The sequence below is a fragment of the Ranitomeya variabilis genome, chromosome 6 (genome assembly GCF_051348905.1).
Source record: "Ranitomeya variabilis isolate aRanVar5 chromosome 6, aRanVar5.hap1, whole genome shotgun sequence".
Taxonomy (NCBI): Eukaryota; Metazoa; Chordata; class Amphibia; order Anura; family Dendrobatidae; genus Ranitomeya; species Ranitomeya variabilis.
The window spans coordinates 521,935,039-521,947,357 of record NC_135237.1 but is presented as its reverse complement, the minus strand read 5'-3'; the positions used below and the strand labels follow the sequence as shown (position 1 = coordinate 521,947,357).

Genomic DNA, 12,319 nt, shown 5'->3' with positions numbered 1-12,319 from the left:
GTTTGGAGATTAAGTTTTCATCGCTGCAGCTGAATGATTTACAGCTACTAGCCAGCTTGATTACATGTGGGGAATTCCCTAGCAACCAGGCAACCCCCACATGTACTTAGCCTGACTAATAGCTGTAAATCATTCAGTGTTCGGAGAATTGGTTTTCATCGCCTCAGCTAACAAATACTTGGAGATCACCCGAGCAACGAGTACACTCGCTCATCACTACTTGAGATCTATCCGTGAAAAAACACAGATGGACCAATTATTAGCAAAACTGATGTCTGAATGAGCCTTAAAGGGGTTTTCTCATGAACAAAAGTTCATTTTAATCCACAGATCTTGGAATAATTATAATTTTCACATTTGGATGTGTTTAAATAAAATGTTCCTGTGCCGAGATAATCTTATAAATGTGCCCCTGTTGTGTACTGTGTAATGGCCGTGTCCGACCGTACAGGGACATGGTCTGATCATACCACAGCTCCTGGGCAGGGGAGGTAGCAGTTAAAAAAAAAAAAAAAATCGTATAAAGACATTTCAGCACCGGATCACAAATAATTTTCTTTCTTTGAAGTAAAACATTGTTTAAAAACAGGCAGTGACATGTTTTGCTTCACAAAAAGAATGAGCCGTTCCCCCCCCCCCCCCTACTGTAATGGCAGTATGCATTTTTTTTTATTTTTTTTTTTTTGCTTCCTCCCCTGCCCAGGAGCTGTGGTATGATCAGACCATGTCCCTTTAGGGTATGTTCACACGATCCTGATTTCAATCCTTTTTTTTCAGGACAAAAACCGCAGCTCTTGGCAGAAAACGCAGGTGCGTTTTTGGTGCGTTTTTGGTGTGTTTTTTGATGCGGTTTTTAGTGCGGTTTTTTATGCAGTTTTCTCTGCAGATTGTCTGTGTTTGACACAAATAAAGCTTTAACTGCAGTGGGGGGAAAAAAAAAAGAAATGATGTCATTTCCTTGTCCAACCCTTTTCTTCTTCCATCCTCCATTTTGGGACTAAACACCAAAATGAGTGGACGTGTTTTGAATGACAGCGCTCCGCAGAGTGCTGAGCGTAGGCCAGATCACAGCCCGCGGATCCAGCTCTATCCAGCTATTTAAGTCTACGTTCACATTTGCGGTCTGCGCCGCAGCGTCGGGCGCCGCCGCATGCGTCATGCGCCCCTATATTTAACATGGGGGCGCATGGACATGCGTCGCACTTGCGTTTTGCGCCGCATGCGTCACTGCAGCGCACGCATCCGGGCGCAGAGGACGCAGCAAGTTGCATTTTTGCTGCGTCCAAAATCAATCAAAAAAAGGACGCATGCGGCGCAAAACGCAGCGTTGTGCATGCGTTTTTGTTTGCGTTGTGTGTTGTGGCGCCGACGCTGCGGCGCACAATGCAAATGTGAACATAGCCTAAGTGCCACGTATTTAAGTGCCACGTATCACGTATTTAAGTGCCACGTATCACGTATTTAAGTGCCACGTATCACGTATTTAAGTGCCACGTATCACAGTGCCACGTATTTCAGTGCCACGTATTTCAGTGCCACGTATTTCAGTGCCACGTATTTCAGTGCCACGTATTTCAGTGCCACGTATCACATATTTAAGTGACACGTATCACGTATTTAAGTGACACGTATCACGTATAAGTGCCACGTGTCACGTATTTAATTGCCACGTATTTAAGTGCCACGTATCCCACGAAGATTTTCCATGGAGAACAGACACATCCAGAGATATGTCTGCTCTCCACGGCTGCAGCAACACACTGACAGGAGCCATAGTTCCTGTCGGTGTGTCACTGCGCATGCGCGAGCGAGTTTACCGGCGGTCATTGACCCCGGCACTCTCGCTTAACGGCAGTGCTGCGTGGGAAAGTTCAACGCAGCTGTACTGCCGTTAACCGAGACGCCGGAGTCATTGAACTCCGGAACAGTACGCGATACACTGCTAGGAGCTTCGCTCCTGGCAGTGTATCGCCGGAGAGCAGCCGATCGGCGTGGGACACTCGTTTTATGGATTCTGCGGACAGGGAGTATGAATTTGATTTTTTATTTTGTGATTTTTTCCTGGAGGATCGAGGGCTTCGCCTACAAGTGTGCTGTTGGTGAGTATATACTCTGTGTTATGTGTTGTATGTACTGTACTGTGTGTCATGTATGTGTATTGTGTGTAGGTGTTTTGTGTAACTTTACAATTGTGCTAAGTCGCCGGACACAGGGACAACTCTCCCATCCTAATACCGGATGGGAGTAGTAGTCCCATACGGCGACTTAGCACAATAGTGGCACTAGCGTCGCATGGGGACACACACACACACACACACACACACACACACACACACACACACACGCACACACACACACACACACACACACATACCAAATCAATCAAACGGCCGACACGATCCCCATGCGACGGTATGCCTCCATGTCTCTCCGCCCAAGCACTTCCGCCCACGCACTTCCGGCCGCTTCCCCGCACTTCCGGCTGCAGCGGTTCTGCACCACAAACCGCAATAAAACCCGCAGATATATTTTTGATCTGCGGGTTTTACTGCGGGTTTGACCTCACAATGGAGGTCTATGGGTGCAGAACCGCTGCTGTTTCGGGCAAAGAAGTGACATGCTCCTTTTTTCCCGCAGCTATTCAGCGCGGTTTTTTTTTTTTTAATTCAGGATCATGTGCACAGCGGTTCCTGTTTTCCATAGGGTACAATGTACTGTACCCTGCATGGAAAAAAGCTGCGGAACCGCAGCGGCAAAACCGCTGCGGTTCTGCAGTAAAAAACACACTGTGTGAACATGGCCTTAGGGTCACACAGGCCATTACACAGTACACACAGGGCACTTCCATAAGATTATCTCAGCACATGAACATTTTATTTAACCCCTTCATGACCTTGGTATTATCCGTGTTAGTTTTTTGCTCCCTTTCTTCCCAGAGCCATAACTTTTATATTTTTCCGTCAATATGGCCATGTGAGGGCTTATTTTTTGCGGGACAAGTTGTACTTTTGAACGACATCATTGGTTTTACAATGTCGTGTACTAGAAAACGGGAAAAAAAAATTCCAAGTATGGTGAAATTGCAAAAAAAGTGCAATCCCACAGTAGTTTTTTGATTGGCTTTTTTACTAGGTTCACTAAATGCCCAAACTGACCTGCCATTATGATTCTCCAGGTCAGTACGAGTTCATAGACACCAAACATGTCTAGGTTCTCTTTTATCTAAGTGGTGAAAAAAAAAATCCAATCTTTGCTAAAAAAAAAAAAAAAAAAAAAAAAATTGTGCCATTTTCCGATACCCGCAGCGTCTCCATTTTTCGTGATCTGGGGTTGGGTGAGGGCTTATTTTTTACATGCTGAGCTGGAGTTTTTAATGATAGCATTTTGGTGCAGATATGTTATTTTGGTCGCCCGTTATTGCGAATTAAACTTTTTTTTTTTTTTTTTTTTTAACTTTCATTTTTTACTTTTGCCATGGTTCAATAGCCTCCATAGGAGGCTAGAAGCTGTCACAACGCGATCGGCTCTGCTACATAGCAGCGATAATCAGATTGCTGCTATGCAGCAGAAATGCAGGTGTGCTATGAGCGCTAACCACAGAGGGGCGCTCACAGCAGGCCGGCATCAGTAACCATAGAGGTCTCAAGGACCTCTATGGTTACTCTGCAGAAGCATCGCTGACCCCCGATCATGTGACGGGGGTCGGCGATGCGCTCATTTCCAGCCGCCTGGCCGGAAGCGCCGGTTAAATGCCGCTGTCTGCGTTTGACAGTGGCATTTAACTAGCTAATGGCGGCGGGTGAATCGCGATTTCACCTGCCGCTATTGCGGGCACATGTCAGCTGTTCAAAACAGCTGACATGTCCCAGCTTTGATGCAGGCTCACCGCGGAGCCTGCAAAGTGCGGTATCTGACCTCGGACGTACTATCCCGTCTGAGGTCAGAAAGGGGTTAAACACATCCAATTGTGGAAATTAAGATATATGGATTAAAATGAACTTTTGTTCGTGGGTAAACCTCTTTAAGGTTGGTTTTACATTACCCAATTTGCATCAGTAAACAACCGGCAATGGGCTTTTTACTGCCAATTGTTGGTCCTTTAACTCCTTAATGACCACTGATACGTCTTTTTACTGACCTGTCATATAAGGGAAAAGCCTCCCCATACAGGAGACAATCCAGCAGCTGTTGGCTGCACACTATAGCTGACAACTTGCTGCATCAGCCACGATCAGTGTTGGCACCGTCCATATCTTTAACCACTTAGATGCTGCTGTCAATAATGACTATATCATATAAATGGATAACAGAGTATGGAGGCTTCCTATTTATCCCCAGTGGCACCCTGAGATCATTATTGCGTGGTCCTGATGTTGGACATGGCAGTTCACGAGCAAATAGCGGCCTTAGTCTCCAGGCTATAGCGGCCTGGTCAGAAGTTAGCGACATTTAGGTGGTAAAAACACACCTTTTCATTCTTGTCATGCCACTTTGTATTGATTGCTGAAAATCACCTGAAGGGTTGATAAACTGCCTGAAAGCAGTTTGCTATATGTCATGGGGGTACAGTTTTTTTTTTAAATGGTATCACTTTTGGGGGTTTCCAATATATAGGGCCCCTAAAAAATTAATTTTGTAAATTTACATGAAAAATTCAGTTGCATTTTTAAACCTCCGAAAATGCAAACAAAATAAAACAACATTTTACAAATGGCGCTGATTTAATGCAGACATGAGGGAAATGTTATTTATTAATGTTTTTGGGTGTTTTTACTGTCCGGATTAAATGGATAATCAAAGTCTGAAAATTGCAATTTTTTTTTAAATTTGTCAAACTTCAGATTTTTTTTTTTTTCTAAATAAAACAAAGCATATCGACCTAAATGTACCATTACCATAAAGTATAATGTGCCACGAAAAAACAATTTCAAAATCACTGGGATTTGTTGAAGCGTTCCAGAGTTACTACCACATAAAGTGACACTGGTCAGATGTTAAACATTTGGCCTGATCACTAAGGCTACTTTCACACTAGCGTTAACTGCATTCCGTCACAATGCGTCGTTTTGCCAAAAAAACGCATCCTGCAAAAGTGTTTGCAGGATGCGTTTTTTCACCATTGATTAACATTAAGCGACGCATTGTGACGGATTGCCACACGTCGCACCCGTCGCTAGTGTGAAAGAAGCCTAAGGGGTTAATAGCCTGTTTGGACAGGCTGACAGCATTGAATATGCCACCATTAAAATAACGGTTTCCTTCCAACACTTCCTGCTCAGCGAGACTCCGCAGGACACGCGTGCAATCACTTCATGCAGAATACACTACATAAAACAATAAACCCCGATCCTTCCTTGTATCACCCAAGGCTATTTGCTAACCCTTCACAAAGCGGTGAAAAGTGCCTCAAAACATGGATTTTGCGCACAATTTGTATCTTTAAATAAGATGTTCAGGGAAGGAGGAGGGGGGTAGGAAAAAAATGGCTGCTCCCCCCCCCCCCACACACAGAAACTGCACCACCACTGTGCACAGATCATAGATGGTACTGCATAGCAAAAGAGCTGAGCTGCAATTTCAGACGCTATTCATAGACAAGTGTGCAGAGTGAAGCCATGAATCCTGGACAGCACCTTAATATAATTCCGTGACCAACACATTTTGACACGGAGTTCACCCAAAGCCTCATAATACACATTGAAAAAGTATGGTAGATGCAAATGACCAGACTATGAAGGGCCAGCACTTTCCACATTCAAATGTCCCTATACATGTCCAGTCTTTGGCCGTCCTGGACAGCCCACATATCAATTATAGATCTATGGGACTGTTCACACAGCCGTGGGTTTTTTGCAGACCGCGTGTCAGCAACAAGAGAAAAAGAAAACTGCTTTTTTTTTTGGAAAACTTACAAAAGTTTGAAGGAAATGGAGTTATACCAAAATGTAGCATCTGTTTACGCTTTTGCACCAGTTCCTCTGAAATATATCGGAGGTGTTATACCAGAACGGAGTGGAGTGAGCTACCCCAGAGACGCTCGCTTCTCCAGTCACTGACTCCACCATGCGCCCCCCCCCCCCCATCAAGAATGGCAAGAAAAATCAAACTCTTGATGAATCGGGGCCCAAGTGTCCATTAAAAAAAAAATCAGAACTAATAATCACTGACAGCACATAGGTGACATCCGTGTGCTGTTCGTTAACATTATGGTGGATAGGAGAAGCTTTACAATTACATTTCTTTAATTGGGAAACTAGGACGTTACAAAATGGAGACATGGATCAAACACGGAGAGCCATCAGATATTTTTTGCACACCAGAAAAATCATGGCTGTCTGGCCTCATTCACTGGCGCCCTACATTCCACCATTCATTTACACTATCGGCAAGAAACAAGCAACAATGCAATCATACGTTCCACGACCCTGGCATCACATCTAAAGACTACCTATGGCGTCACCTTGTGACCTCCTGTGACACAGGGGCAAAAGGTTCAGGATTTGGGCACATATCTCACTTGTGAATGATTTGTGTGCAATCCTCTGATCTCCCGCCCTGCCCCAAATCCCAGCTCTAAAATATGCAAATTGTTAATGTCCCAGGAGGAGCGCTGCATGCCCTACAAGTCTCCTTACGCTGGCACAGTCTCCATACACTGGCATGTCACTCTCCACAAGGAGAGACGTTACCGTTTAAGGGTCCCAAAATGGTGACGTGACAGTAAATCCCAGACCAGTTGTACAGATATTTTTGGTCGAGGGACACGTCACTGTGCGTTTCTTTTGGCCAAGATCAAGTGTAGCATCTTTTGAACAGGCGGCTACGTGAAGGTTGCCCTAGTAGATTGGTACACTACTGGGTTTGGTGAGCTCACTACTGCGCCGGGTGCTAATATAGTCATCAGGCGGAAAGCATGGCCCCTAGGATTGACGCCATTAGGCTGGGTGAGTTTGATAGCCCAAAAGTTCCCCAGGGGTGGTGACCCGCAGGGCCTGGGGAACCCATTTGAGCTATTGACCTACTTGTACTAGCAGGTCACATTTTCATCCTTTCAGCACACACTTCTCTGGCCCTTTTGTGCTAGCATGGAGGAATTCTTCAATTCCCGGTCGATGGTCCGGTCAGTATTACACTGTAAAACCTTCATTATTTTTATATGTGTTTCACCCTTTGTACATGTGTCCACTGTCATTAGTGTTTGTCAGGTTGTGGTTCCCTCATGGGTTCAACTCTTGGCAGGTCTAAGGGAAGCGTGTGACCGACAGGATCCAATGCTCCCCTGACCTCTGGCTCTACTCTTTCGGGAAGGGAACTGACACTTGATGGCTCACAGTTCTTGCTGGGAGCAAGATTGGGGGCTCTCCAGGCTCTGGCTAGGGGTGACCATCTGACCCCTGCAGTGGCCTTCTGGCTGGGATGGAAGGGTAGTTGTTATTTGGGGACTTTCTCCTGTTGGGAGAGGACTACAATAGTCCGCACTTTAGTTTCAAGCTTTAAAAAATAAATAAATTTAAAAAAGTGTCACTTTTCTTCAGACGTATTTGGTGCATTTGTTTTAGCCTTCATTTCTAAAAACAGCAAAATAATCATAAATCAGAAAAAAGGAAAAAAAAAAAAAAAAAAAAACAACTCAGAGCATAAGGGTATGTGTCCACGTTCAGGATTGCATCAGGATTTGGTCAGGATTTTCCATCAGTATTTGTAAGCCAAAACCAGGAGTGGAACAATTAGAGGAAAAGTATAATAGAAACATGTCACCACTTCTGCATTTATCAGCCGCTCCTGGTTTTGGCTTACAAATACTGATGTAAAATCCTGACCAAATCCTGATGCAATCCTGAACGTGGACACATACCCTAATACACACAAACAAAGCTAAAAGATGACCACAAGGCTGTGTCCAGTGACCCCTCTTTACACGCACACTAGGCTATCGGCCCTCCTCACACACTGACCACACTGTACACACAAGCTCTCCACTGTCACAGCCACCACCGCTGCAGGCACAGTTACCAGAGAGTACTTGTGGTTCCCTGCCTGGTGCTTCCTCGATTTCTTGCCATACCAAAGGCGAGACATGTCCCTGTGAGCAGCGGTCACTTAGTGCCAGAGTGGTGGGCGCACATGCTGGCCTCCTCCATCAGCCCCCAGTGTGTACCCAGCTCTGCAGGCACACAGTAACCTCAGAGCTGCACTCCTGTGACGGACAGGCCCGCCAGCCAGTCAGCAGCCAGGCTTGCCTTAAGTGGGCCGCATCTAATCAGAGTTTGGTTGGAGTGCAGATGACTCAGTAAAAAGAGTGTGATATTTAAAGGGACAGCGCAGCAGCACAAGCTGCATTTCAGGCATTGATCCCACAGGATCTGGTTATTTCTATCTGCTATTCAAATCTGACAAAGGATCTGAGAAAAATATAAAAAAAATAAACAACATTCATTGCAATAGTCATTCAGCAAAACTGCAATTCTGGTGCACAATTAGTATCGACTGCAAAGGGTTAAATGAGGAAGGACTAAATCACCTTGAGTTCCCCTGTCCATTGTGCAGGAGTCAGTCTGAGGACTGCGCACACAAGAAATGGATAAATCACAGGCACTTAGGGAAAATCCAATTACACGGCCATTCCCAGAATCATCATCAGGCCAGAGGACAACGGCCCCAATGTCTGGGAAGAAAGCCCCATTCATCGCCACGATAAAGTCTGCGCTGCCCGATGAATTTCATCCTGACACCAAATATACAAAACACATTCACAAGGATCGAGAAAACGACATTCCTCATTATGGCGCAGCCAGACGCCGTGGAACGCAGAGCACGGACTGCCCGGCGGCTCTACCCACCCGAGCGGGATCCTGAAACACTGAGCACGGACTGCCCGGCGGCTCTACCCACCCGAGCAGGATCCTGGAACGCGGAGCAAGGACTGCCCAGCAGCTCTACCCACCCGAGCGGGATCCTGGAACGCGGAGCATGGACTGCCCGGCGGCTCTACCCACCCGAGCGGGATCCTGCTAGAGATGCATGCAGCTGCCAGGCTGTCCGTGCGCTGCGTTACATCCTCGTTCTTATTTATACTGGCTGTCCACCCTCCCGATACGTGTGGTGCGGCTTACTGTTCTCTGTTATCAGCCTAGGAAGAGCTCATCACTAATCCTCCGCTGATGCTTTTTAATAGCTAAAGTTGGCCGTACACCCTATTGACTTGTAGGGATCCTTAAGAAAAGACTGCTCTTCCTTCCTTCCTCTTTAGTGCTCCAGAAGGGGCCAAAGAAAAAAGACAAAATTTGTGCCAAAATTTTGAGTTATTGTATTTTGAATTTGGGGCTGCAGATTTGTGGGTGCGCTCTCTCACTGAACGGCTGCTGCAGCACCTCCCCTCAAGCGCAAACATTCCCTAAATATGCTTTCACATCAACATTTCAGGGTTTTTTTGGTTGAGTCCTCTAATGATCTGCTAATCACAGGGTGGGCCGCTCCAGAAACCACATGTAATGCATGAGGAAATCTGGCAGAGTGTCCAATTAATCTGCAGCGCCCCCACAGGGAAAATGAAGCATTACACAAATAATTTCCCTGTGAAATTAGGGAGCTGTTGGCAAAATACATGAGCATGTTGGGCAGAGCTGTGGAGTCGGAGCCCATTTTGGTGTCATGGAAATTGAGGAGCCGGAGGTTTGGCTTAACGACTCAACAGCCTTGGTGTTGGGTCCTCAGAGTCCAGACATAGTCTTAAGGGCTCATGGAGATGACAAAAGTTTCGGTCCAAATGCGATTAGTCAACGCACAGGATCGCACTCGGACCAATGTTAATCAATGAGTCCGTGCACATGCCCGAATGTACCATGCACGATTTGCCTCTGATGGTGCGACCCTAGCCTGAGACTGACTCTCAGTCTGGCTAATAGAGGGGTCCTGCACAGAGGGGCACCCTACTAATAAGCCACAATTTCCTGCATAAAGGATTTGAAAGTGGAGTATCAAACACAGACGTCCTGTACCGTAGAGATGTGCTCACCGTCACCACCAAAATGTGGGCAGTGGGGTAATAGAAGAGACGCAGGAGACGTCCAAGAGTGCGGCCCCGGCTCCTCACACAACTCTGTGCAAAGACAGCCGGGGGCGTAGTACACTCAGCCTATTGTCATAAACAGTCATTTAGTAATACTAGATTTGCATGGTTTTACACCCACACAGCTTCCTTGAGGTGATAAACACACAGGCGAGAGTCTTAAGGTACCTTCACACGAAACGACATTATAACGATATCGCTAGCAATCCGTGACGTTGCAGCGTCCTCGCTAGCGATATCGTTTCGTTTGACACGCAGCAGCGATCAGGATCCTGCTGTGATGTCGCTGGTCGCTGAATAAAGTCCAGAACTTTATTTGGTCGTCCGATCGCTGTGTATCGTTGTGTTTGAAAGCAAAAGCAACGATACCAGCGATATTTTACACTGGTAACCAGGGTAAACATCGGGTTACTAAGCGCAGGGCCGCGCTTAGTTACCCGATGTTTACCCTGGTTACTAGCGTAAAATGTAAAAAAAACAAACAGCACATACTCACATTGCGTCCCCTGCAGTCTGCTTCCTCCTCTGACTCAGCGCCGCAAAGTGAAAGTGAAAGCAGCACAGTGGTGACGTCACCGCTCTGCTCTCACTGTACGGCGCGCTCAGTCAGTCAGGAAGTGGACGCAGGGGGACGTGAATGTAAGTATGTGCTGTTTGTTTTTTTTAGATTTTACGCTGGTAACCAGGGTAAACATCGGGTTACTAAGCGCGGCCCTGCGCTTAGTTACCCGATGTTTACCCTGGTTACCAGGGGACCTCGGCATAGTTGATCGCTGGAGAGCGGTCTGTGTGACAGCTCTCCAGCGACCAAACAGCGACGCTGCAGCGATCGACATCGTTGTCGCTATCGCTGCAGCGTCGCTTCGTGTGAAGGTACCTTTAATGAAATTGTGACTAATTCATGCATATTTGCCTGGTGATAAATTTAAGACTTACAATTTTTAGACATGAGACACATGTGGCAATGTAAATGGAAACGACAAAGAAAGGGAGCAAAAAAACAAAACAAAAAAAAAAAAAAACCACATAAAAACTGTAAACAGGGTCATATGTAGAAATCATCACTACGGTTTTTATCATTCCTTATCATTTACCGATGACCAGATCTGTGTAAAGTCTGCCATAGGCCGGGTTTAGGAAGCCATACTTTGGGTCCGTGTGTTCGCCATATGCACAACAGAAAGCACGCTGACCCAGCGATAAACTCTGCCAGTGCACACCAGCAATTTACCGTATGGACAGATGATCCATGTAGAAAAAGAAACATGGCAGCATGCACCAGCCTGGTCTACAGAGCAGACTAATAGACAGCTCCTGCCCCCGCGGATGAGGGCACAATCTGCAGACGGGACTGGCACGTTGGTGCCTGAATCCAGCCCGTTTTGCCAGTTTTCTCATTATGGAGAATCACTTTACACATCTACAATAATGCAGAAATAAAGATGCATATTGCTACTTGACTGGATTGCTACAAAACATGCACCACCCTCTCCCCGATCCCAAAAAATAAAATATGTGAAGATCTTCTCGTTTCCCCAGCAGTGATCGGCTTCCCTATATGACCGCTGCAGCCACACACAAAGGTTCAGGGTACACAGGAGTATATATGCCGCAGTGCCCTACCTCCCATAGTCTTGTGGAGGATTCAGACCCCTCGGAGCTCTCTGGATCCTCGTTCCTTTTCACGACCACAAATCCCGGCTCTCGTGAGGATTCTCCGATTTCTTCAGCATAAGTCGTTGGGCTCCACTGAATGAAAAAGGAGTAAAGGTGGTCGGTTCTGTAAAATAAATAAATGCATATCAATTTAACATACAAGACTTTACACAAAAAAAAAAAAAATTGTCCAACATCAACACCAACACACCCAACCCAAAGCAAAATCTGACAGATAGGAGCATTACAAACTACTTCAACAGTCGATAAATCAAACTGAGGCCATGTTTCCTCATGAGGGCGAAAAAAAAATTAAAAAAAAATAAAAAAGTTGTTGTGCCGAGATAAATCTTCGTACACAGCATGGGCACATCTATGAGTAAAACACTTGCAAGCATGTAAAAGAACAAAGCAAGAAGTACAGAGTCGGTTCTCCGCCATTGCGCCGGTCTCTGCATTTCGGCTGCAGCGGTGATACCGACAGCGTACATCACCAGTGCAGCCCATCACTGAACTTGAACAACACTACAGCCAATCACTAAGCTTGCACGACACTGCTGCAGCCAATCATTGAGCTCGGTGGCTCTGGTGATG

General features: G+C 46.0%; 1 protein-coding gene and 1 long non-coding RNA gene across 6 annotated transcripts in view; one reads left to right on the top strand and one right to left on the bottom strand.

Annotated features, from left to right (window-relative positions):
- OXR1 (oxidation resistance 1) overlaps positions 1-12,319 on the bottom strand; it is a 578,729-nt gene that overhangs the window by 42,151 nt on the left and 524,259 nt on the right. For 3 of the 5 annotated variants that reach the window (XM_077271063.1, XM_077271064.1, XM_077271066.1), the window contains one exon: positions 11,693-11,849. In XM_077271063.1, the coding sequence (XP_077127178.1) occupies positions 11,693-11,849 (157 nt within the window). Of the gene's footprint in view, positions 1-8,013; positions 8,224-11,692; positions 11,850-12,319 lie in introns of those variants that run through there. The other 2 variants (XM_077271068.1, XM_077271067.1) reach the window with 2 other exon arrangements.
- LOC143782974 (uncharacterized) overlaps positions 1-12,319 on the top strand; it is a 28,956-nt gene that overhangs the window by 4,655 nt on the left and 11,982 nt on the right. The gene's annotated exons all lie outside the window — the stretch shown is intronic.